Source organism: Saccoglossus kowalevskii, chromosome 15, assembly GCF_978046115.1.
Source record: "Saccoglossus kowalevskii chromosome 15, keSacKowa6.1, whole genome shotgun sequence".
NCBI lineage: Eukaryota > Metazoa > Hemichordata > Enteropneusta > Harrimaniidae > Saccoglossus > Saccoglossus kowalevskii.
In genome coordinates, this window is record NC_140655.1 from 14,459,943 (window position 1) to 14,483,177 (window position 23,235).

General features: G+C 35.6%; 2 protein-coding genes across 2 annotated transcripts; one reads left to right on the forward strand and one right to left on the reverse strand.

Moving 5' to 3' along the window:
• Positions 1–3,999: 3,999 nt before the first annotated feature.
• On the reverse strand, positions 4,000–19,304 carry LOC146733973 (oncoprotein-induced transcript 3 protein-like). Its single transcript, XM_085508449.1, has 4 exons — positions 19,271–19,304; positions 8,680–9,060; positions 8,065–8,130; positions 4,000–4,627 (listed from the first exon to the last, which is right to left on the reverse strand). Exons 1-4 carry the CDS (start codon positions 19,302–19,304, stop codon positions 4,452–4,454), a joined length of 657 nt encoding a protein of 218 aa, XP_085364575.1. The 3' UTR covers positions 4,000–4,451.
• A 1,102-nt stretch (positions 19,305–20,406) lies between these two features.
• Positions 20,407–21,120, forward strand: LOC144346259 (uncharacterized protein KIAA1958-like). Its single transcript, XM_078007130.1, has one exon. It carries the CDS (start codon positions 20,407–20,409, stop codon positions 21,118–21,120), a length of 714 nt encoding a protein of 237 aa, XP_077863256.1.
• Positions 21,121–23,235: the final 2,115 nt, after the last annotated feature.

A 23,235-nucleotide genomic window follows, 5' to 3' on the forward strand; every position in this document is an offset into this window, starting at 1 on the left:
AAATTGAAAAGTTTTCGTCTGTTTCGAGTGAAAAAACTATAAAAAAAAAAAACTATTTTCGAGAGAAACACACATACACTTCACTAGAGAAAACAAATATATTTTCACACAATTCACACACAGAGCTAACTAAAATTATATAACATGTAGGTAGTCAAATGCCACTGTGAAATACAGGTTTGAATATAAGCGTCCACGAACCTGGTTCTCATCCTTAAATGAATATCAATGTAACCGTGAAAGTTTCCTAACACACACAGGTATTTTAATTCAAATCGCACCTATTTTATTATCATAATGCACAATTGCAATTTAAATTACAAAGAATGAACATTTTTAAAATACGGATATGGCATCAATTTCATCTCAAATCTTATTTTACAGGGTTTGGTGCATGCACGGTATCACACCACATACAACATACTGCGGGGAGGGATTCTCCTCTTTGTCTAACCTGCATTTGATCATTGCCAATACCGCTCTTTTATCGGCCACAATAATAAAAAAGATGATAGTATTACGTGAAAGTTTGAATAGGCATTTCATACTTCATTTTCTGCGATTGAAAGGGTGTGTAACATGTGTACTGCTATCTCAATATGATAATTAACATTCCACCCTGTGTACATGGACTGTGTATCAAAGGTTAGTATAATATGGGCAGATAATAATATTGTTTTATATAATAATTCGCCCGATAAACAATATGCGCTGTGCATTTAGCTAGTGCACTATACAATACACCAACCAATCAGACATAGCATAGTTAAAACACATGTACAGTTAATATATTCATATTATAGTTTTCGCATAGAACCAATGTTGTTTGTATTTTTCATTGCAGATTAGTAATCACCACTGTAATCAGATGTAAATTAGTTATCGTCACAGTTTTTGTTAGATGGATATTTAATTATTTAGTAACATCCACAGTTTTGGTATTGCACATATGGATTAGTAATTCGCCCACTTGTTGTTATTATTATGCAGCTCTGAACTTGGAATTGTAAATGTGATTGAGAGTTTATTCTAAATCATCGAAAAAGATTATCAAACTCAGTATCTCTAACCCCTGCTTCATAAGTGATTTGGTTTGGATAAGCAATACAAAAGTAGACATTTTAAGAACGCATTTTTCGCCAAGTGATATGTACAACATTTCAATGAATAGAGCCTTTTTTGAAATATACCGTTACAAGGTGCCATTATCTATAATTAGAAAACTCTTGGACATGAAAGCCGGTTATGTGTTCATTAATAAAAACACCAACAAAAAGTGTGTTATGGGATATAACGCCACACTTTTCCTCGATGTTTGCAAATCACGTGAACACGCAGCAATGCGGTATAAAGGAGTCAGATAAAACATGTGTAGCTATATCCTATAACCTTCACATTCGAGTGTGTGTTTCTTATATATACCAGTCGGAACGCAGCCAAGCGTTTTGACTGTTATTGGGCGCGATTATTAGAATTGAGTAGCGCCACCAACGGAGCGGAATTGTTATATAAATGCGAAAGTGATGTGGTAATTTTTCGCAGTATTTTTTTTAATCCTGGGCAAAAAGCATAATATGCAAGTCTCATAAGCAAAGAAGTCATATAGGGTATACATCAAAAATCAACAATGGATTAAAATATCATGCAGTACCTTCGTGTTCACCTTTCAAAATCAAAACATTAAGTTTGACGTTTTTGTAGGTGTCGCATTTTTTATAAAAACATTTTTTCATTTTCTGTTTTGACTAGGACAAAATATATGTTTTATTTCATAATTTAAAATAAAAATATTAGTGCTACACTCAGTGGGCGTTACAATTTTGACCTTTGCACTGGCGTGCATGTCAAACCGCTTGTCTCTCTACGTTGGCGAAGCAGGATTTTTCTTATCGAGCTGTCTCAGAATCTCTCGGTCTTTGGTTGTCTTCTCGCTAAATTGGGATCACGTTGAAGGTTTCAGTGTAGTTTGTTTTATTCGTCCTCACCCCTGGGTTAACGTACACGGTGATGTGTGTACCGTACGTGGTACACGTTTATTATTTATTAATCTGCAACGTCTTGTTATAAGTATTATAATATTATAAACTCCAAAAAATTTTTGCGTTAGCTCTGACTACTCGGCGCCTGTTTTCTGAAGTATCTAGCCTGAGGCAGAAATGTTTCTAACGTGTTTCACTTCGGCTAATATGAGGTTATTACGAGGATACTTCAAAGTATTAACCTTATTATTATACATCTTTTCCTTCCAAGGATTCATTATGGGAATGCCGAAATTCAAAAAAGTTTAGAGCAGAATCAGCGAACTTCTGTGTGTGGAGTCCGGTGAAACCCTGGTGGCAATCATGATTGGTTTTGTTATTAGAGGACACTTACGCGGGTAATCATTCCATATTTGAAAAATTACAGCACGCAGTAACTTATGGCGTTACCGTGACATATGTATAATAATGTAACAAACGTTACGTGTTCAGTATTACCAAAACAGTCGTTTTCATAAAAAAGGTTTAAAAATATAATGAAATAAAAATGTCTTCTATCAGACAATGGAGGTAAATGACTTTTCTACTATGGAATGCAAATGGAAGTGTATGAAAAAATGGGATTGCAAAATCAAGTAAAAAACAAGCTATACACAATTTTGACAATGCCACATTTTCAAAGGTTAATATTTGAAAATTTACAATTTTTTTTTGGGGGGGGGGGTACGTCTCTTACAGTGTCCACAATGAAATGTTGTCAGGATAAAAGAGTCGCAAATGTGAACGTGATTAAATTTTCTTCCAAATTAGGCGTACTAATGAGTGATAACTAATCCTTGTAAACTCATTCTATTATCAGTTGCGTAGCTGTATATTACTATTTGTTTTTCCAATCGTATTACTGTTCGTAATATTGTAATTAATTGTCCCGTGTATTATTCATGGAAGCACCGAGGAAACATATAAACACATAAACGCTTATATATATATATATATATATATATATATATATATATATATATATATATATATATATATATATATATATATATATATATATATATATATATATATATATATATATATATATATATATGCACCATCTACATGCCAAGATACGGTACTATGAATAATAACAACTCGCTTCGATGACCTACTTTTCCCTCGCTAAAGTCGAGGAAAAGAGAAGCATGGCGGTTCTAAAAATACTGCTTGCCCGAATCAACTAGATTTCATCATATATGGCAGAACATTTTAAATTTTCAAAGACTATGGTGTTTAAAATAACAGTTTTGCTGGCCTATCGGAAACATGTCACGTGACATGTCTAATACGCGCCATCTATGACAGTGGGTTGCGTTCCTGTTGTACCACGAACAAAATATAAGCGATCGACTACATTACAAACGTATGTTATACGCTTTATCATTTGCTCCTGAATAATTCAAAGCATGCTACTTGCAGTCTCTACCGTCTGTGCTTGATGTGGTGGGTTCGAACCCTTCCTTTGGCCAAATTGTCAATTGTTGAAGCCGTGACGAACTCTGTCTCATTGTTAACTCCAGACGTTGCTAGATCAGCAATAGAAATTAGTAAAACTTACAAAACTCATGATAAAAAGAGTTAACTATACGCTCACCGATGTTTTTTGTAAAACGGTTTAATCCAGCAAGTATCTTTATACTTGTTGGTTAACGGCCTGTTTCGAGTACATATTCTAGTTAATAGGCCTCGGACTTTTACTGCGCTGAATTTTTGTAAATGAAAGAGTACTTTCCTAGTGAATCATGAGAATCGCTATTGGATGTTAGAAAAGAGTAGTATATCAAAAAAAAAATAGAAATCATACAAAATCGATGGACGACGTTATACTGCATACCATATGGATATATATTTGTGACAAGTCCTTGACAACATATATCAATCTGAGACTGAGTTATTTAAGGCTTGCCAGGCGTCTCACATGATAAGATCACGTCACATATCCCTTATATGTCACAGTAAAGACAATCTACATACATTGGTTGGATATTCGTTTAATTATTGAATCCCATTAGTCGAAGTAAAACAACCAAATATTGAGTCACCTCGATTTACATTTTATCAATCATTCAGTAAGTTAAAATAGAAATGTCAGTTTGACCTAAAAGTACTGCAGATAAATTTAAACATGCAGTTACATTTAGAAAGTAGTGAAACAAGATAATATAACATTACAAAATACAATTGTGAAAATGAGTCAAATATTTCAATATATGATATACTACAATACATAGGTCACTGCCGTGTTTGGAAACAGGAAACCGTTGTCGGACGATCAAGGGTGGTCGGCGGATAACTTTGCGCTCTACATTCTTAGAGTTGCTATAGTCTTTACCCTTCAATATACAAAGTAATTATCCGTGTATCGCTATTAATTTAAACCATGTGTGATGAACAATATGTAGTACAAAATATACAGAATACTTGTTTTCAAACACACTGAAGGTCTAATAGAATTGTTTGGGTCATTGGTAGGCATCGAGTTTGACATATCGTAGCATACCCATTCATTAACATCCACCTGTAAGTCGTCTTACAAATGCAGCTTACAGTGTCAATACAAATTTGTGAACAGTTTGATAGTACGTTGACACATTCCTCAAAATCTGCAAGGAAAATAATAAATAATTAAAATGAAATATTGAAGGAATTATCAGGGGGAAATTTCTGTACTCTCGGGTTCTCCACACTTGCCAGGGGGGGAAACTCGTCTCGTCTCTATATCTCGTCCCCTTGAGGTACGGGATCGGGAAAGTCACTTATACTTTACAGTCAAATAAGACACACACAACGAAATACGTTTCAGCTCTCGTCTTACTCGGTCAATCGAGCACTCTATAAGACACAGCGTCCTGGGGAAAATCCCCAAGACTCTCACAAGGCTGAACCAAGACTCGCCCAAGACTGGACTGCCTCAAGGCTCGCCCCTGGACTGGACTCTCGACTGCACTCTCTCTACTGTGCTGTGCTCCCCAAGACCAACTCAAACTCTCTTTATTCATTTTCAAAACTATAACCAATTACAAAGCAGTAAAAAGACTCTAGGGCGTAACCTTCAATCATAAAGCCAATCACACTAAGTACTGAATACGTCATATCTTTTGATTAATCGTTCACTACATTAATAACTATGGAATATAAACTGTCAGAATGAATAGTCTAAATGGCGGCGGTTATCTGGTAATTAGTTCCAAACCACTGAGCCAAGTTCCGTCCAAAACTTCAAATAGGCCTAAACGATGACAGACATAACACAGCAATTCAGCTAATAATCAACTAATTAAGTCGGTTAACAGATACGCGAAAACAAATTCATGACACATCCCTTCACCCAAACTGAGAGATATGCCTCCCGGCATTACACGTTCATAAATCAAAGATACCGTCAGCCACTCATCGTCATAGGGTTAAATACAATACTAATAAAAGGAATAAATCAAAAAGAGTAAAACACACTTATTAAGTACAATGATTATAAAGTCTAAATACAATGGTTATAAAGTTTCAAATATCAACGGTTATAAATCAAAAACAAGGGAAAGGCTACCAATCGACTCACTTTTCTCAAACAGGTTCGCTGAGGTAACCCGTCGCTTCACTTTCTCCGTTACTAAGGTTACAAACTCTATATCAAAAGGTCAAAAAAAAAACTAAGGCGTGGCGGTGTAACCATGCGATCAGCCAATTGCTGCAGTCGACAGCATGATCACGTGATTACCAGGGATGTGTCTCTCGGTTAAAGCATTGCAAAGCGGTAACTAATAAACAATGAATAAAAAGCTATTAATCAAACTCCTTTCATATACGCTTATAAACTTCAACTGAACTCACAAGTCATTAATCTAAACAAAAGTCATACGGCGTGGAAACAGAATGCAAAGACAAATGTCGCTTTCATAACACATTACTCCTCTGGCAATTAAAGACGGGAAAGGCAAAACGATAGAAACTACTGAATTACATATAAACCTGTCAATCATGAACAAAAGCTTGCGTTATCAAACAATACGTATATAGGCGCACCAAACTCTCACTTCAAAAAGACATAAAAAAACGTTACAAAGTGCTCTCAACTCAAAAAGCGTCAGAAGTATTCCGGAAAACAACACATAAACAAAAACAACTCTTAAAACGTCGATATCTCTGTACTCGACAAATCTCAAAACTCTTAAAAAAACACGTGGGGGCATCATTCCTCCCATCATAATCCGTACTCATAAACTCATAAAAACTCCATAAAACATCACAAAACTCAAAACACTGTGTTGCAAATACTTGTCCACTGAGGCGCGCTTAAATCGTTATAAAGGACCTCGCACGTCACTAAATATCATTTCAAAACGAAAATCTGGGCGCCTACATACATACAATTCAACATCACAAAAAAAAAACGGTAAGAAAAAACGATAGGAAAAGCAAGCAATACATTACATTACTGAGCAATAGGGTTAGGGTTCTGGAAAAGAGTTCAACGTCCTTGAGTTACACAGTGTCAGTTACAGTGTCCAACGAGCGGTTCTCTAAGCAATACACAGATAGCTAAAGTCAAAGTCTATAAGCGTCTTCTTCTTTTGTCGTCGCGTTAGTCCGGGTCGTTCTTTCTCTTCATCTTGTCTTTAATGTCGCTCAATTCTTAATTATTCAGTCCTATACGATACTCGTCCTTCATAAAGGGTTCAGAAGTCTTCATCTCTTCAGCGTTGTACATCGGTGCCATACTGGTAAAGGTGTTAGTCGTCAAGCGCGGTTTCTGAGTCGTCTCTGCCATGGAGCTGTTAGTTCGGTTCGCAAGAAAGACACATCTTCGCCATTTCACTTCTCTTCACAGGATGTCAATGTGTGTAAAACACCTGCCCGGGTTCATCCAAAACGTATCACGGGGATAAATTCTGTACTCTCGGGTTCTCCACACTTGTCAGGGGGGAAACTCGTCTCGTCTCTCTATCTCGTCCCCTTGAGGTACGGGATCGGGAAAGTCACTTTAACTTTACAGTCAAATAAGACACACACAACGAAATACGTTTCAGCTCTCGTCTTAGTCGGTCAATCGAGCACTCTATAAGACACAGCGCCCTGGGGAAAAATCCCCAAGACTCTCACAAGGCTGAACCAAGACTCGCCCAAGACTGGACTGCCTCAAGGCTCGCCCCTGGACTGGACTCTCGACTGCACTCTCTCTACTGTGCTGTGCTCCCCAAGACCAACTCAAACTCTCTTTATTCATTTTCAAAACTCTAACCAATTACAAAGCAGTAAAAAGACTCTAGGGCGTAACCTTCAATCATAAAGCCAATCACACTAAGTACTGAATACGTCATATCTTTTGATTAATCGTTCACTACATTAATAACTATGGAATATAAACTGTCAGAATGAATAGTCTAAATGGCGGCGGTTATCTGGTAATTAGTTCCAAACCACTGAGCCAAGTTCCGTCCAAAACTTCAAATAGGCCTAAACGATGACAGACATAACACAGCAATTCAGCTAATAATCAACTAATTAAGTCGGTTAACATATACGCGAAAACAAATTCATGACAGAATTATAGAAGCCGGTACATTTTCTGAACAAACGCATTCAATAGAAAACATTTATCAACACTATGTTTGCTACAAAAATAAAAGTAGTTAGGTGAAAAAGGTAAAACTACTCAAACAATATCAAACATGTTGACGAGCATTTTTATTATTTTTCATTTTGATTAGTTTTACTATTAAAAACATCGTTTTGTAAAACTTCCAAAAACAAAGGCAGATATCGAAAAACAAGAAATGCGACATTATTGTCCAGCCTACACCATCACAAACAAACATGACAAAAACGGTATTTTCAATAGTCGGAACACTGCCGTATTTGTCTATATCTATTCAGATAAAGTACAGGTTGTTTAACCTGCTTGGTAACTTGTGCGAATTTCTGAATCATAGATCAATTATTAACTCGTTTACCCCCCAGTTACTACCTTAAAGGCAACCGATAAAAAAGAGATGTTATTATGAGAAATGTCGTTTCACACAAAGACAATACTGATTAACATTACTCATGCATCCAGGTGTAAAATTTCCATTAACAGACACATATCCAGACTCGCACTTCAGTTCCGTTCCTATAATGAAAATAAAAATAAAAATATACAATTACAATTTTATTCAGGCGCAATATCAATGGTTTCCGATAGTTGTTTACTCGATAACAACATAATAATTAAATTTAAATATTCATAATTTAAATAGACAAAACATAACTTGGAATTTCGTATGAAAATATGTCCGTGTTAAAGTAAAATACATTTGAATTGATGTTCGCATATTTCGTATTTTGTGATCTTTTTCGAATTTTGTGTTGATTTAATTTGATTGTATTTTATCATTTCAAAATAACTTTTAATATAACCCTTATGATTCTGGAATATGAAAAAAAAATTGAAACAGTACACCCAACTAAATCTGTCTACTTATTGCATTCCCTATGTTGAATTTTAAATGTATAAAATATTCACATTCAAATATATGAATAGTTTATTAAATCAATGTAACAACAAGACACTATTATATAAGCAGCTGTGATATTCACAGTATTAGTGGTAAATATCAATATTATTGTGTAGCATTTGATTAATTTGCATTACATATGTAACTCAACTGATAGAACGTACCTGCACAATATGCTAAGTCACAATCGGTTTCAGTCAAATAATAGACGTAGTAGTCTGAAGAACATGCTTTTACTTTCACAGCGTAAGACCAAGAGCATTTCTCGTCTGGGAAATCTGGGTCATTGCCACAAGCATACCCCTCCACGATATCATCGTTTATAGTTGGATGGGTAAAATTCAGATACAGGGGTACATGGGTACCGCAATGATTAATTGGGATGTCATCGCGTGTCGTCATCTCACCACCTGCAGGGCTTATGAACCTATACCATCCATCATTAAGTTTATTGTCACAGTTAGGTTCGTTAGAATTAGTATAATTCGTACTTCGCCAGAACTCATCAATCGGTGTATATGAATTACATGGGTCAAACGTGAGTGCTGAAATAAAAAAAAATATAAATATTACTATGTGTTACATACAGTAAATTGATTAGGTTAGGTAATTATACACATTGGGGTGGGTTTACAATCACAAAACCTGTTGGCATATAATGTGAATAAAGTTGTTGCTGTTGTTAACACATAATTATAAACCACACTGTTGTGAGTTTAATCTTCACACTACAAGTTAAAAGGTTTATATGAATCAAAAGATCTTGAGTGATTTGGCAATTGCCCGTAAAATATGTCTCAGTGAAAAAAAGAAAGTTAAAGACGTTACTTTGCAATGATTATAAGTCGTACGTTTGAACCCTAATAGATTGAAAAGCAGAATTTTATAAACATGTATATAACAATTTGTTAATACCGATCCCAAGTTTTCATTCAAATTAAAATATTTAAAAATGACTGACGCCATAATGCACAAGCAAATATTCATGAGAGATAGCAACTGAAACCATCTACGTATTTAAAATGAAAGGCTTGTTGATTGGATGATGTTGAAGTAACTCATTAATATTAATCATTACAATTGTAACAAACTAGTGTAATGGGCGGAAGTTAATACTATCAATGTTAGTAACCCATCATTCAATTGACCCGATACAGTATTAGTCTAACAATGAAAGAATTCGCAACTTTACCAGTGATGATATTATGACCGCGTTATCTAGCCGTTGCATAAGTGGAGTTGAGTTTGCACCATAATCAAAAGTTTTAATAGGCTCGCTCATTGAGACTCCCCGACAATGACGTCTCGCAAAACGCAAAAAACATGTCTTAAAACGCTAGACATCTCGCCTAAAACACTTTGTGACCCTCTACGACCCTACATATATTGCGTAAGAACGATTGTGGGAAATGCTGAATTGTGGGCGGCCCACAATCGATTTTCTTATGGCCCGATTCAATGTGATTTTTAATCCCCAATTCTATGTTTGAGTATCACTTAGTTGATATTAGACTTTCCAACCACACATGTTTTTTTTTTCTGGGCGTCAAACGCATATGTATGTACTGTGTTAAAAGTTGTTTTATCCCTGTCATCAGCTGCCAGTCCGTGCTTTTGATGGGTTATATTTCATTGTTAGTCTAGTGCCTGCTAGTTGTTGTTGTCATTAGTTCGTTGTTTGCGTTTTTGACCGAGCATTTTTAGGGTCAGTGCCTGCTTTTAATTCTTTAAATTAGCAATTGCACGTATATATAAGTATATATAAGGAACAGATTTTGTTTTATTTACTAATCATAAACATTTACTTGATGGTTATGATCTTAGATGCTGTTGCTATTGTCGATTATTATGTCTTCAAGGTAAAGTTGGTAATGATAAATAATGTGTTTAATCCACTTGTCCAAAAGCAAAATAATAGTATCATTAAATATTCAATAGTTGAGGGGACACACAATATACAGGACAAAATAAGTGATATACTCTGAAAAAGCATGTCTCGTTTCGTAAACAAATTTCGTTTCGAGGTTAACAAATTTAGCTGTATTGCGTATATAGAAATGTTGACACAACTCACGAAATTTTACCAGGATAACAATCGATGCGATAATATAACTGGATATACTGAACACGTAAATCATGGAATATGGGAAAAATAAAACAACAATGATACTCGTCTTCGATGTAATTATTTCTGCAACATTGACAACGTAGCAACATTTACCAGCAAAATAAGCATGGGTACATAATATAAAACAATACAAAATTAGTAATTACAAGAATGTACTGTTTAGTTTTAAATAATACATTTCTAAATAAAATTACCCTTATTTTGATGTTCTGCAACAACTATTGAATGTGGTATATCTTTTCCCACTGGGGGGGGGGGTCATCACAATTCCTCTTCTGCATTATGGCAGCTAGACTATTTCGTATTATTAATCAACTGTATACACATGTTTTTCGTGTTTTAAAAAAGAATAACAAAAATAGTTGGCAATTATAATATTTACTCTGAATTGTCTTAAAGAGGGGTCTTGTCATCAGAGTTTTTTGTTTACATATTTTGTTTTATGTACTGTGGACAAGAGTTTGGTATGTCTAAGAAATACAATACATTTATTGTCAGCACTTTATATAATGTTTTAGAAATAGTAAAATGACATTAGGCCAGACCAAAAAAATTACTTGTTCATCGGACCCGCGCGCACGTATCATATCGCATTTTTTGTTTGCGTTGAAAAATTACTTGACCGTTGGCGGCGCTGTTACGAGACTCTCGCAAAGTACGACACTTCAGGCCGAGAGTTGTCTGTGCGTCCCCAAAACGCATTCGTACGATCGGTCGGCTGCTCTATTCATGACAGCAACGTCGACTGCTATCTTTTTATCTGCATTGCTTCATCAATTTTGTTTCCTGGGTGATGGTTTATACATCGAATAAAAAACTGAGATGAGTATTAACGTTATAGTTTGTGTACGCCCTGAGGGTGGAAATGTTTTAATGCCAAAAACGTTGATCTCCGTGAATTTGGATCAGACATTTACTGACTTGTTAAGCAATGCATACAAAATGACAGTCGATGTTCTGAAATAAATGAAGATTCCATAGAAAAATGTTACTGTGAAACCAGGTACGGGAGTTTTGGTTTGTGATGAATTTAATATGAAGTGCGTTACTTTCACTGACCTACCCAAATGTCAGCACTGACCCTGGACGTATATTTGGAATATCTAAAGATAAATAAATTGGACCATTGTGCACCAAACTCCACAACAACGGACAGAATGCAAAGACATGGGGTCAGAGTTTCATGAAAAAACGCTGACCTTAAAAATCATCAGCTTGTTAGTCAACACAGTGAGTTATGAGGCTGTCGACTAAATGTACTTATATACATTCAAATATTTAGTTTTCAAATAAAAACATAAAAATAGTATGGCATTATGGTGATTTTATTTAAATATCCACTGCTTATATGACACAAGTTTCTGCTTCACTTGCAACTTTTATGCAAAAAATGAAAAAAAAAAACCTTTCACTTCTAACTTTTAAGCCAAAAAACAAAAAAACTTTGCTCTTCGCTTCAAATTTTAGACCAAAAAAAAAGATTCTTTCGCCGCTCCTTGTCAGTATTGTCAGTCATGGTGACTCAATAACAAACAGTTACGGGCAGCAAGTCTAATCAGTAAGTATAGTATGACCAAGTGTCGTCATTAAGGTAGAGATACAGTTTACCTGACAGGTATTTTAATTAGTTAATTAGGAAACCAAGATGACCTCCCTTGTCCACAAAACTATATATTTTCGGAAAGCTTATTGTATGAATTTAAAAATTATGGTTTATGGGTACATCAGTTTACTATGAAGAAAGTGCCGTCTTGAAAACTGTCTACCAGTTGTCAATTTTGCAGGGCAGCAGCTCAAATTTCACTACTTCAAGTTTATGCATAAATTAACACCCAGGCTAGTTGTCTGTACGATTGTTGTTCCACCAAAAAACAATGCCCCGACGGCGTTTTGAAGATAAACACATTGTCAATCATTTGTGAAAATTTCAAAACAAAAGGTCAAAGCGTCTAGGAGCTATTTTTTTAAAGTTCTGGGATGTGCACTAAAAAGAAGCTGAGATAATTGCTAATTTGCATAACAATTCACTCAGTAAGAAGTTTGCTAATGCTCATAATTAAAATGGCTGTAATAGTCCCAAATTTAAATGTATTATCATTCTGTAAAAAGTTAAATATAGTGCATAATATGGAGATCCCGTCATTTCTTTTTTTCACCATGTTTCTTTTTTATTATTTATGTACAGCCTTGCTAAATCTTGCTATGCATTCAAAAGAGAGAATGTTTGCACCTGTTATCTATACTATAAAATCGTCTTTTGAGTATGTTCCACTATTCACAATTCTACAAAATTTTAATATAGTCTATAGCCAAGACTGTTTGGATAATAAAAAGCAAAAACAAAAAAATTCACTCCCAAGTGCCCACGAACCTGCATCTCTACCTTAAGTCAACATCAGTAGCAAACAGTCAAGAATTAGTCAAGCGTTGTACTAAAACACAGAACTGTAAAATAGTTCAGAGTGACAGTACGAGACGTGTTGACAGCCGGTCAGTTAATTCAAAGATCACAGCCAGTGACAGGATGAGTTTGATTGTGTTTTAAGAGGACCAGGAAAAGAAAATGAATTCCCAAGTTTACGTATTCGAATAGAATAAAAGAGTTAGTATGTTGTCATGCAAATTTTGCTTTGTGACAGTTTCAACACATACAATATTGTTTACATATTGCTTTTATTCCAAGTGGAAAATTCACATCAACACATGTAATTCCTAAGAATAATACTTGGGCAATCTGATTAAATTCCGATGTAGGTATGAGGCTCAATTTTTTTATAACCCTTTATATTATATTTATTTGTATTTTAGTTTGAATATGTCGATTTTTGTTTTTTTTTGCCGTTAATCAGTTTATTGAAAATCGTGTCCCAGTCGCCTCTAACTACATCTGACTCAATGCCTATACACATCTCGTACAACGAGATCAGTTTTCGACGAGTTTTGTCGACCAATCATAGTGCGGCTTACAAAAATAGCTGTCTGACTTTGCGCATGCGCCAGACTCATCGTTCCTGGTTATTTCAAGATGGCTGCAAGTAATGTTAGAACCGATGTGAAATCAATAGAGGATTCCGAATTTAGTCACTTTTACAAAAACTTAATTATCTTTTGTGAGCAATCACGATTGATGTATGTAATTCATTTGAGATAATTCGGATTTCAACTTTGATGACCTTGTATTACCACAGGTGAGGCGGCGTTACTCGATCATGTTAACGAGTCGCATTCGACGCAATATAAGCCATACGTGCATTTTGTTTCGACTTTATACTGATACAGTCATCACGATCTAACTATTGCATTATGAGTTGATGTATTACGACCAGGCAATGTTTTTGTGAGTCTATGATAAAGCTATGGCTTTCATGTAAGTAATTTTCGTATTTGTATTTAGCTTTTCGACGACATCCGAGCGCCTGTGAGTAACAGTAACAGTTTTGTCTTCATGCCGTGACTGTGACCTATATGCATGAACAAGTAACGTGAATAATTTATTTGCCAAGTCAATTTTTTTTATTGCGATATATTAAATGTGCACATTTCCCTTTTCTTTAAGGTGTGCAAGAAGGAGGCACTAACATATCTGTTATCAAAAATAATGTCCAAGCCATCCTGCCAACTGGATTTGGTTAAATCACTAATCAGTAATCTATCCATGTATAATTCAGGAACCTCGTCCTGGTTATCATAGTTTATCCTGTGGTTTCATTAATGAAAGTTCAGGTAAGATTTCCACTCAACATTAAAATCATAGTTTGCATTATGTGTGTTATAAATTGTAGAAGTTCATGTTGAATGATCATTGGAATACGGTTTAAAAGTGGCTTAGCCACTCATATCATATTTTCTGATAAAATGCGAATATGTTAACATATTCCCCCACTACTGCATGTGTACAGAGCTGTGTTGGTTCATTGAGTTATTTGGGCAATTCATTATAAAAGTGCTCATTCTAACAAAATTTCAGTGTACATGTTTTATTAGAGATTTTTTTATTCAAAATCCTAACTTGTACACGTTTACCTTCAAATGATAATTTCTGTGATCTTTTTTGTAGGGGTGAAAAACCAGATGAAAAAAGCAGGCGCAAAACCCAACAAAGTTCATTCAAAGAATTTTTATGCTGTTTCATCTGATGTTACAGTCCTTGCACTGACCACAACTGCCTCAAAGTCTCTACAGTCCCAGTTGAAAGACAGCCTCATTACATTATTCCAGATTGCAAGACTATAAACATTTGCCCAAATAGGGAACATTGGATTGTCAGTCGTAAAGACTCCTAGGGACGGACAGTGCATCCATATTTTATTGGATGGTTGGCAAAATAAGAGAAGAGAAAGACACATTCCCACAGACAATTATTTATTGTTCATTAGCTCTTTATCATTATTTCAAAGACGAGTATTCCCAGTCAGTTTTTATATGCGAATGTACTATAGGGAAACTGGCAGTATTGTACAAGAATCGCATTCAAAAGAAATAGCTGAAGTGTCCAACTAAAGTTTGAGATTAATATTCTGCCACACAGCCTTTGGTATGGGCATTTTTATCAAAACAACTCATGTACTCCATTTAGATCCCTCTTACGATATTGAAAGTTATAATACAGGGGTCGGGTTGAGTTGGTAGAGATGATGAACCATCTCAGCAGTCTTGTTTTATCATGTAAATTAAAAAATTATATAATAAATGTAACAGTATGTAGGAGGGTTAACTTATTTGAAAATTTTGCATCAAATGAAGAGATCTGTGACATGAAGAGCAATAAACCACATCACCTAAATAAGTGACATCTTGGTTAATGTCATGAAACAGCATATATTTACAGGTATATTAAGCCATTAATTTATTTTCCAGCTGTTTTCATAAGCATAACATGTTCATCTGCTTAAAACAAACAATTGACAGAACAAGGTTTATTTAAGTATCAATAAATATTTATCTCTCAATAAAAAATATATTTGTCAATCACTAATTTACTGAAAATAACAAAAGTATTTGACAGCTATTCATCACAGTTTTAGAATTTTAATTTTTGTTGTTGCTAAGTTAACAGGGTTATGTGGCTACCTAGTAGTTAATTGTGATGGTACTGTTTATCAAAATAGCACAACTATTCCCAAATGCCTGTTGAGAATCTTAGTTAAATAACAAATTGATGGATACTAAAGATACCTGGTGGATCTTTTCTTTGTGTTGCCAAAGATATAAACTAAGAAATTTTGCATCAAAAACACTGACTAAAAATAGATGGAATCAATTCTGATCAGACATAGACAAGAACAATGAAGTAATCAATAATTATATAAAAAAACTGAACTGGTATAAAACAAATATAGTACAGCATCATGTCTAAGAAAATACTAATTAACATGATAAATTATTCCATGTGCTGCATTAATCTCATAACGTAAATTGTATGAAATTTGCATTACAAGAGTTGGCGAAAAAAAGTACACTATGCTTGCAGCCTCTCAGCTGAGATAGCTGTGCTGTTAGCAATGCACATCAATAAATACAATATAAGTGATTAACATAAATATTATGTAAATTATATAAATATATACTATCGACACGCGAATACTAGTAGTTTGTTTCTAAAACTGAATCCACGGCAAGAGTTCCTTTTGTACCCCCCCATCCCTAACCCTAACTCTAACACTCACTCCCAGTTATCCAATTCATTTGTATATGCCCCCTCTAGATAACTATATATGTCATTAGGAGGGGAGTGCTGGAGGGTAGGGTTAGGGATGGGGGGTACAAAAGTAACTTTTTCCGAATCCACAAATAACACATTCCTCTGCCCTGGAGGATAATTGTTTCTGGGGTGTCACGTTCTTCCTGAAAAAAACAAACAAACATGGAACATGGTGAATTGATAGCGTTGTTGGCCCGATCGTAAACATGCGTGTTGACGGTGACCAATCTGTCCACCGGGAGCAGTAGAAAAAGCATCCATACCTCATGAATTCTTAGTTTAGAAACGATCGACTAAAAGGAATTTTCAAGTAAAGATCGACTTGAAGGTGATACCGGATCACCGACGCCGATCCAGAGGCAAAACAAAAATATTACTGGCACATGTAATTCATCTGCCACCAAACAGAAATGAAATAAAATCAAGGCCAAACTGGTTAATGAATGCTACTTACTTGTTATTTTAGACAACGATCCATCATTGAAAAAACTGCGTTGTTATTAAGTTGTATGAGGTCCAGCTCACGCAAAAGTAGCTGCCATACGCCGCCATGTTTTGAGTAATGCCCAGGCGCGTTTGTAACCCGTGATCTGATTGGCTGGTCCCTGGGCGAGAATTGTACGAGATTTGTATAGGCATTGAGTCAGATGTAGTTAGAGGCGTCTGGGACACGATTTTCTAAGAACTGATTAACGGCAAGAAAAAACAAAAAATCGACATATTCAAACTAAAATACAAACAAATATAATATAAAGGGTTATAAAAAAAAAATATTAATAAAAAAAAAAAAAAAAAATTGGAGCCTCATACCTACATCGGATTTTAATCAAATGACAGATTGAATACTTGGGTAACAAATCGTTATACAAATGAGCAAAAAGTAATGTAAAATAGCGATATACTCCAAGTAGCTTTGATCAAACAATACGAATGCATCATTATAATATTCGGCAGATGATACAACCCGGTCTAAAATGGCGGTTTTTATAGAAAATTATAAAATATTTAAAAAAAAAATTACCTCAGAATAATTTCACGACTAATTCTAATACAAATAAGTTGTTTTCGTTGTCAAGAAGTCGTTTGGTAACATCTATCACCAATGAGTCGTTGCGGGACCCGGTTTTCTTTCATCATTGGCCAAGTTACTGCTCTACACGTGTTCATCAGGTTGCATATTTCCACCATAGCGTTCGGATCTGTTGTAATTTATAAAACATTTAAAAGTTTTTTACTTGGAAAAAATCATGGCTTGATGAAATCACTGCATGATAAATCCGAATAACCTGTCCGATGTACGTTTTTAAATTGTATGCTAGCGAAAAGTTGTATTGCCAGAGATCACGCTTTACTCAATTCAGGTGGAAAATTAGCTTCAAAAATGACACATTTTCCAGTTATACAATCCTATAATAAAAAAGCTGGAACTAGATGCAGTGCAGTTGATTCCATCATAAATACTGCATAACGGGCCCATTAGAATATATAAGTAACACTTCAATTTAATGGGCACACTTACAATTCACGTTAAAGCGGGAGGGTCGTCACGTGTGCACGCGCGGGAATTGAGTACCAAGCGATGATAACAACACATGCTAAAAATGCAAAGGCTCATGACACGCTATGGCCATCTGACGCTTGCGCAGGTGACGACTCTCCCGCTTTAAGCCACATGTGGCATACGTAGAAAATACAAATACACTCTATAATTAGATGAATTAACACACCAACTTACTGTGTTCACACCATGTACCATGCGTCTTCGAAAGTACACGTCGCTGCCAAGGGTGGTACAGTGACCATGACATCCGGGAGTGTCACACGACTGTGATCTAGTGGAGCCGTACACGTACCACTTTAGCTAGCAGGGTTTGTTACTGAACGGTTGCTTGTTTGCGTTCCTGTTGTTGCTCAAAAAACGGATCCGTTTGTTGCATATAGACCAGTCACTAATGATACAGTTTGGTAGTTTGTTGGATGGCGGTGACAATGATGGTGGTGGTGGCGGCTATATGGCGCCGTTTTTGCATTTATTCATGTAACATTTTTTAATGAATTTAAGCTTCTTATATGTAAAAAATGTGGTAATTTTTCATTATTAATGAATGATATTTCCAATCAATTATATAGAATTCTTCCTTTATCGTGTTGGCTGTGTTTATAAATATTCTGAAATAATCTTGATTAATATTTATAAAAAAATACTTTCATTACTTAAATTCTATTCTATAGATATAAAGATCGCAGCATTTATTTACAAACCAAGGATCAACGTATTATATTCCTTATTTATATTGATGGGAATTATATATAAACAATTGTGATTAAAAATGTACGTTATAATATTTACATTTCATGCACAAAATGCATTGTTTATAAATAAATACCATTATCTTTAAGTACAGACTCGTATATTTCATTGCTAAATAAATTCGAATAAGCGCATTGAATGTTAATGCCAGAATGGTACATGGTATCTGTATGCAAATAATTCGAATATAAATATGGTTTAAGTCCTATAGATTATAATAACTAAATAATGAAAATTGAAATTTTCTGCACACTCGGCACGATTAAAATAGCAATTATATAGCAAAAACGTTGAAACGGATGTGTTCGATTCATAAATACATAGTTTTGCTACGCTAGAGATGTTAGCGTTGATTCATCGCTTTTACATTTGAGAGGTTTACTTACAATTTCAAACAACTTTATAAATATGATCTTGTATTGTCGCTGAGGCCCTCTGTAGTTTAGATATGTTTCCATATTTCTTCTTCGTTTTTTACGCTGATGATGCTATTACGAAAGACATGGTTACTGATTGTTTTGCTCGGTATGTATTTAAATGAAGTTTATTGACAGCTGTCTGATGTATTATGCAGCATTAAAATAGTCCCATGACTTGTTTTTAAAATCCGCTTACTTTGTGGCTCACAATTTGATATTTTTGGTTTCATTGTGGTTTCATTGTTTTCACTTCTGACCTCCACGTCATTTTCTACGATACGCACAACATGAATTCGGTAAGAGCTGTTACATATGTGACTTTTATTGTTAAATTTCTGGTTTATTTTAAATATTTTTGGAATTGAATTTAGGCGCCTTTGTCTATTTATTATATTGTCATACTGACCGAGTATTCAAATAAAAATTGACATGAAAAGGTCAAACCCAGACATTTTCTATAAAAGACAATATTTTGTGCTTTAAATTCTTCATACAGGTTTCTTAAAGCTGTAAAAAATCAAACAAAATCAATCTTGCGGAAATATGATTTTTCAACCAAATAAAATGACGTAATAGGCAGTTTAATCGAAATTCATGAAAACCATTTTCTGTTGATATATATTTAGGCTTACTAATATGTTTGGTTTCAAAACATAACTAGTAACAGTAAAATAATTATGTTACCAAGATAATTTTAGCAATATTCTTTATGTCATCGTCAAATAACTACCCATGCTTTTAGAATAATACCAGCAAAATATACAAAACTTTTTTTTTCCAAAAATATACAAAACACACACTACTAAAAACATTTATGTATATCATGAAAATATACCTAACTTGATTAACTTGTTCAGAAAGGTAAAACCCATTATTACATATGTGCTGCAGTTTATTTTGATTCGTCCTTGAAATCAAAATCGGTATTTACACACCCCATATGCAAATGAGGTCTGAGAGCAAACAAAGAAGACCCTTCAGGAGTACCGTTTTTCGAAACATAGCAGAAATAAACAATATTTAGAAGTACGATATTTTCCCCTTAGGGTACATGAATATACTTGCCGAGTGGAATGAAATTTAAACAACAGTAATGGTACTTTTAGGCAGTCACTTATTTTGACTAAAACTAATTTGCATATCACCCATGCAATAATGTTTTCGGTATTTTCACGGTCAATATGCAAATGAACATGGTATTTCCATTGGCGACCGAACTACTTTTTTTGTAAACAAACTTCGTCTGCTATTTTTATCCGGTTCAAATCGTTCAGCAAAATTTTTGGCATATTAGGAATACATCACATGGAATACTACGATTGGGAAAACTTAATGTATGCTGACCACCTAGAAACTGAATTTTATTACCCTGAACGGCTCTCGGAAGATCGACCCACAGTAAAATCAGCGATTGCTATGGAGCCGCAACCATCAACATCGATGTTGCAGTGTATTTTAGTATTTGGGAATTTGCCTAACAAATTACAACCAATTACGAAAGATCAAGAGGAGGCGTTACTGAAAGCTGGGCAACTTGGTGTAGACTCCGCAACAGCCATGATCAACACCGTCTGGTATAACAACACAAAGCTTTTCGGTTTGCGTGGAAACAACGAACACCGTCAGATGGAATGGGGTGATGTAGTCCTACAGAGTGACGAAAATGGTGAGTTACTAGTGTATAATGAGAGACTCACCAAAATTCGTCACGGGGACTCGGAGCCTGGTAATACTAGAAGCTTTGCCCCGAAGGCGTATGCTACACTGAAACCCCCGGACATTTGCCCGGTTAGAGCCTACAAAGCATACGCAGCTCATCAACCAGACAGAATGAACTGTAGTTCAGCACCATTCTACCCTGGAATTGAGTATGTCCAATGTACCATTGCTAAGGGAATATGGTCCCGAAATCAACCTATGGGCATAAATAAGCTGACTACGATCATGAAGACAATGTCGAAAGCGGACTTAACTGGCAAACTGAGTATATATAACCACAGCGCACGTAAAACCTGCGTTCAATGCCGGGGTTCAACGTCTTCTTGACGCCGCTGTACAACCAAACACAGCAGCACAACCAAGTGGACACAAAAATGTGAGCAATCTAAACCGATACTCAGTTCCAAATAAAGATCACCAACGCCAAATGAGCAACATTTTATCCGGAAACCAAGACTCTTTCAACCCACGACCAGCAAGCCACATCACAAACGTAGGCGTGCAGCTCATCGACGACCGCTGTCGACGAAAGTCAACCTGTCAGTGGAGTACCGCAGCTGCACGGCATGTTTGCCAATGCACAGATCTGTGGAGGAACATTTAACTTTAACATAAACTGTGTATCACAGTCGTCCAGTTCAAGTTCCGGTTCTGTCGTGGTCCCAACTAAACGTCCACGAGTTATTTATTCGGACAGTGACTCAGATTAGACGTCTGATTATTTTATTTCCATACAGACAGTGACACGCGTTTTTCACTGACACGCGTTGCTATGCCGTATCACTATCTTGGAACATATTAATGGGCAATGGGGTTCTCTGACCTAAATTCCATCCCGGTTTGCTACATGTTCTTTCTTTATTATGAAATAATCGCTCGTGAAAGTACAGCCGCAGGATACACCGCATTACTCGTTAAACATAGACAGATCAATTGCAGAAACCACCATAAAAAGGTTGACCAATACATTTGCTGTAATGAGAAAGCTGATTACGGTTGATAATGAAAATGTTGTCAACCCATCAACAGAACGCCAACGTCGCATGCATATCTGAATGGACTTCACAGCCAAGTGTATTTGCACCTATAGCCAGTATACATGAAGTCAACGAGAACCGCTAATCATAGTCTGAACCAGCCAATCGTAGTAGTTGAGATTCAGTCGGGCCCGCGGGAGCAACAGAATAATTTACAGTATTGACATTTCCAAATCGTCGATTATTCAAAGTCATTGAATTTTAATCACGATATAAAAACAGCCAATCGACGCGATTTACAAATATGACATACCCAGATCAGATCTAGTCTGATTTCTTGACATATGCAACGTGGTCGGCATTCTCAGTTATTTAGCGGCACAGTACACGACTAAACAAATGAACACGCCGGTACATGCTGTGCCACTACACGGATATTTAACACGATATAGACATCGTACAGTGTGGCCAACTGTGCAACACATCATGGTTTTCTGCCATGAATTATGAACTACTTTATGATTATATACTTGGTAGTACGCATGCATATGGAATTGATGTCATTCGACAACAAATAGATTTCTTTGTACTGTTATTGAAATCCACAGCTATCTTAAGTCGTAAAATATCAAGTTATGTAGTGCATTTACCATGTTGTGTAGTGCATTTATTACCAAACGCTTCAGCGTGGTATTAAGAGTTTGTTTTCAGGGGTGGTGATACCAAGGTGGAAAATGGATGCACTTATGGGGGTAATTCCTGGAATTACAATAGAGAGGGTTCAGACCGAAATACAATATATAGTGTTTTCATGTTTCGTCTGATATTTCTGTGGTATTCTGCTGCTGTAACTAATGCAAGATTTGTTCCGAAATTCAGTGTATTTTGTGCACTCCAGGGTTACTCGTTTTTTTTGCTGAAAACACCCCTATTTTTTAATGGCAGAGTCGAACTAGCTTCACTCCCACTGGGAAATCTGCATTGTTGCTTGAATGAGAAGCTGATTAAACACTTTTCCAGACCGGCGAAAGAGTATGTAACAGCTAATTTTAACAGCCTATCACGTGATTTTACTCAAAATGTCAACATGGAAAGAGGCTATTCCATTTTACGCAGGAATATTTGGGAGTAGAATATGTGAGGGATAGTATCAACAGAGATGTGTATAATGAAAAGTAATATCTATCCTTCTTTTGCATCGCTGAGCATTTCTGTTTTAGTATACTGGTTTGAAAATGCCTACCTGAGGCGAGGGCTAGTAGGAAGACTGTTTTCGGAGACCTGGAAAGTTCCAAGAAGCGCTGACGGGAGAAATCTCTCCGCAAAAATGTGCTGCAGAGACTGTTCTATCGCCTCTGCGGTCGTCTGGGCTGAGTAAATAATCAAAGCCTGACTTTCTACAACATGACCCCCTAAAAAGACCCTCCTCAATGGATTGGGTATCTCTTAGGTAGTAGTGTTAACA